Source organism: Rhagoletis pomonella, unplaced genomic scaffold (assembly GCF_013731165.1).
Source record: "Rhagoletis pomonella isolate Grant_MI unplaced genomic scaffold, Rhpom_1.0 Rhpom_scaffold_21168, whole genome shotgun sequence".
Taxonomy (NCBI): domain Eukaryota; kingdom Metazoa; phylum Arthropoda; class Insecta; order Diptera; family Tephritidae; genus Rhagoletis; species Rhagoletis pomonella.
The window spans coordinates 1-2,325 of NW_023479687.1; the positions used below are offsets into that span (position 1 = coordinate 1).

The 2,325-nt window shown below is 36.9% G+C and overlaps 1 protein-coding gene across 1 annotated transcript; it reads left to right on the forward strand.

The window, feature by feature from the left end:
- Window positions 1-862: 862 nt before the first annotated feature.
- Window positions 863-2,253, forward strand: LOC118732492 (39S ribosomal protein L53, mitochondrial-like; the record flags this gene model as incomplete). Its single annotated transcript, XM_036461619.1, is given in 3 exon segments — window positions 863-1,180; window positions 1,806-1,933; window positions 2,042-2,253. Coding segments are annotated over 3 exon segments (459 nt in total). The 3' UTR covers window positions 2,227-2,253.
- Window positions 2,254-2,325: the final 72 nt, after the last annotated feature.

Here is a 2,325-nt window from a genome sequence, read left to right on the forward strand (position 1 = left end):
GTTGACACTAATCCCCGGTTAAACATCGTTATCGACGTTACCGACACTATGTTATTTGCATGGAGCCGGTTAAACATCATTATCGACGTTTTCGACATCGTGCGTATAACATGTGATCGATAAAGCAGTCCTTGTATTCAACCGGAGCTTCTACCTCCGATTAGTGCTAATCAGACATTGAACAACCGGCCCTTAGGTTGAAAAGTATGCTCGTATGTTCCTATTCACTGCATTACCGACACTTTCCAGTGATTTAGGATTTTTCTCTATTTAGGTAGCAATTTAGGGCCGGTTATTCAATGTCTGGTTATCACTACCACTACACTATCGACGATTTCGACATCATGCATATAACATGTGATCGATAAAGGTGTACTTAACCGGAGCTTCTACCTCCGATTTGTGTTACATTGAACAACCGGCCCCAAGGGCCGGTTACTCAATGTCTGGTTAACACTAATCTCCGTTTAAACATCATTATCGACGTGTTCGGCTCCATTCATATAACATGGAGTGGGTGGGGCATTTTTGATCAACTCTGTGTGTTTTGTTTCCTAATTACGTGATGAAATTTTAAGTGAGAACACCGACAAATGAATATATACACAAACAAATGTTCGGTTATGGTTAAACAATACAAGTTTTTGTAATGAATTTTTGGTTTAAAATTTTTTTTCCTTTTCAGTAGGGTTTTTGCACATTATCTTCTGCGTGAGAATTGATCGTAATAGATACGGATCTGAATAAGCTAAATGCGATAGCATGAACGCTCTTCGAAAACATATGTTCGAAAGTGCTAAATGATGTATTTTAAATGCAGCAAAAACGGTGCATTAGTTTGAAATTATACCATTTCTGGATATTTTTTTAAGATTGATGGCAACACTGCTTCTCTGGTATCTTCAGAGAACGTAAATTAGCTTTGCAACTGCAACTTTCTGCATGTGCTCGAATGTCAAACCGATTCGCAATAAAGTACATAACAAGTCAAAACAGGAATAAAAGCAAATCGTATTTTTTTAGTTAAATACAGCATGTCCATACACTTTAGTGGAGCTTTAAAACGGTCTAATGGCTTAATTGCAGCAATAAGCAAGCAATTAAAAAGTGTCAACTTAAAAGGTGTAAAAAGAATAACTGTTACGTTTGATCCCTTCGCTGAAAATGTGAGACCCACAAGGTAGGAATAATGTAAAATGTAATATACATACATGCACATTGTACAAGAAAAGCGGTCGATATGGTAGTGACCACTATGTCAAAATGAAAAGCCCTTGGATGTTGTAGCATGCGCAGTAAGAAGGATAATCTCAAACATTTTTATAACAAGCGAGTGAAATTTTGGTTTCTTCATGCACATTCTCAACTGTGTGAACAATCAAGATTGTCAAGGCAATTAGCAAACATTTACAAATTATTCAGAATATAATATAAATTTACTTACCATATACCTTGCCAATTATTCGCACCGCTGTGTTGAGTTGCAGTGTAGCGCCCAAATCCGGGTAAGGGACAGGTATGGAGTGGAGCTGCGATGGTCCTCCCGGAGCAAGCTCACGCTCCGTGGACATCTTTGTCGGTGTCGGCGTCAGTTTGATGCCTTTGTTTTTCCTATTTTAGATAGCAGTTCGTGATACCTATTAAAATATGTGTACCATATGTATTTAATTAGTGCGAAACAATGCTGTTATGTAGTTGCATCATATAAATAGACACAATGCATGTATATATGTATATGATAATTCAATGTATATTTTATTGATTGATTGTCCTGGATAGTTAACCAAATATTTCTTTTAATGTAGGGATTTTTTATCGCTGTTGTCAGCACCTAAAATATCTCTCACAAATCCAAATTGCGTCTTAAAAACAGACGTTGTTTGCAACCGTCAGCCAGCGCAGGTGAAATTTTCTTTAATCGACTCTGCACAAGGTATGTTCGCCAATTCTTTATTACATACATACATATGTATGCATGTAAATATGTATATTTCGACTTAAAAAAAAATTAACCGGAGGTTTTACATACTCTTGTTTGCAGAAAAGGTGCAAGTGAAAGAAATTCGGTTTATCAGTGAAAATCTTACAACGCTTGAACTATTACAGCTACTTAACAAGCACGTATCGGCACTGGCACCTGTTGAGGAAATCACGTCGAAGGTAGCTACTAAAGCTGAAAAACAAAAACTAGCTGCAGGTGGCAAGAAAGGCTCCAAAAGGAAGTAATTGCAATTGATAAAATTTACAAAATGGTGAAAAAACACAAGGGCACATTAGCTGTGATTGAGCAGATATACCAGGATATACCAGCTTTTACGGATATTT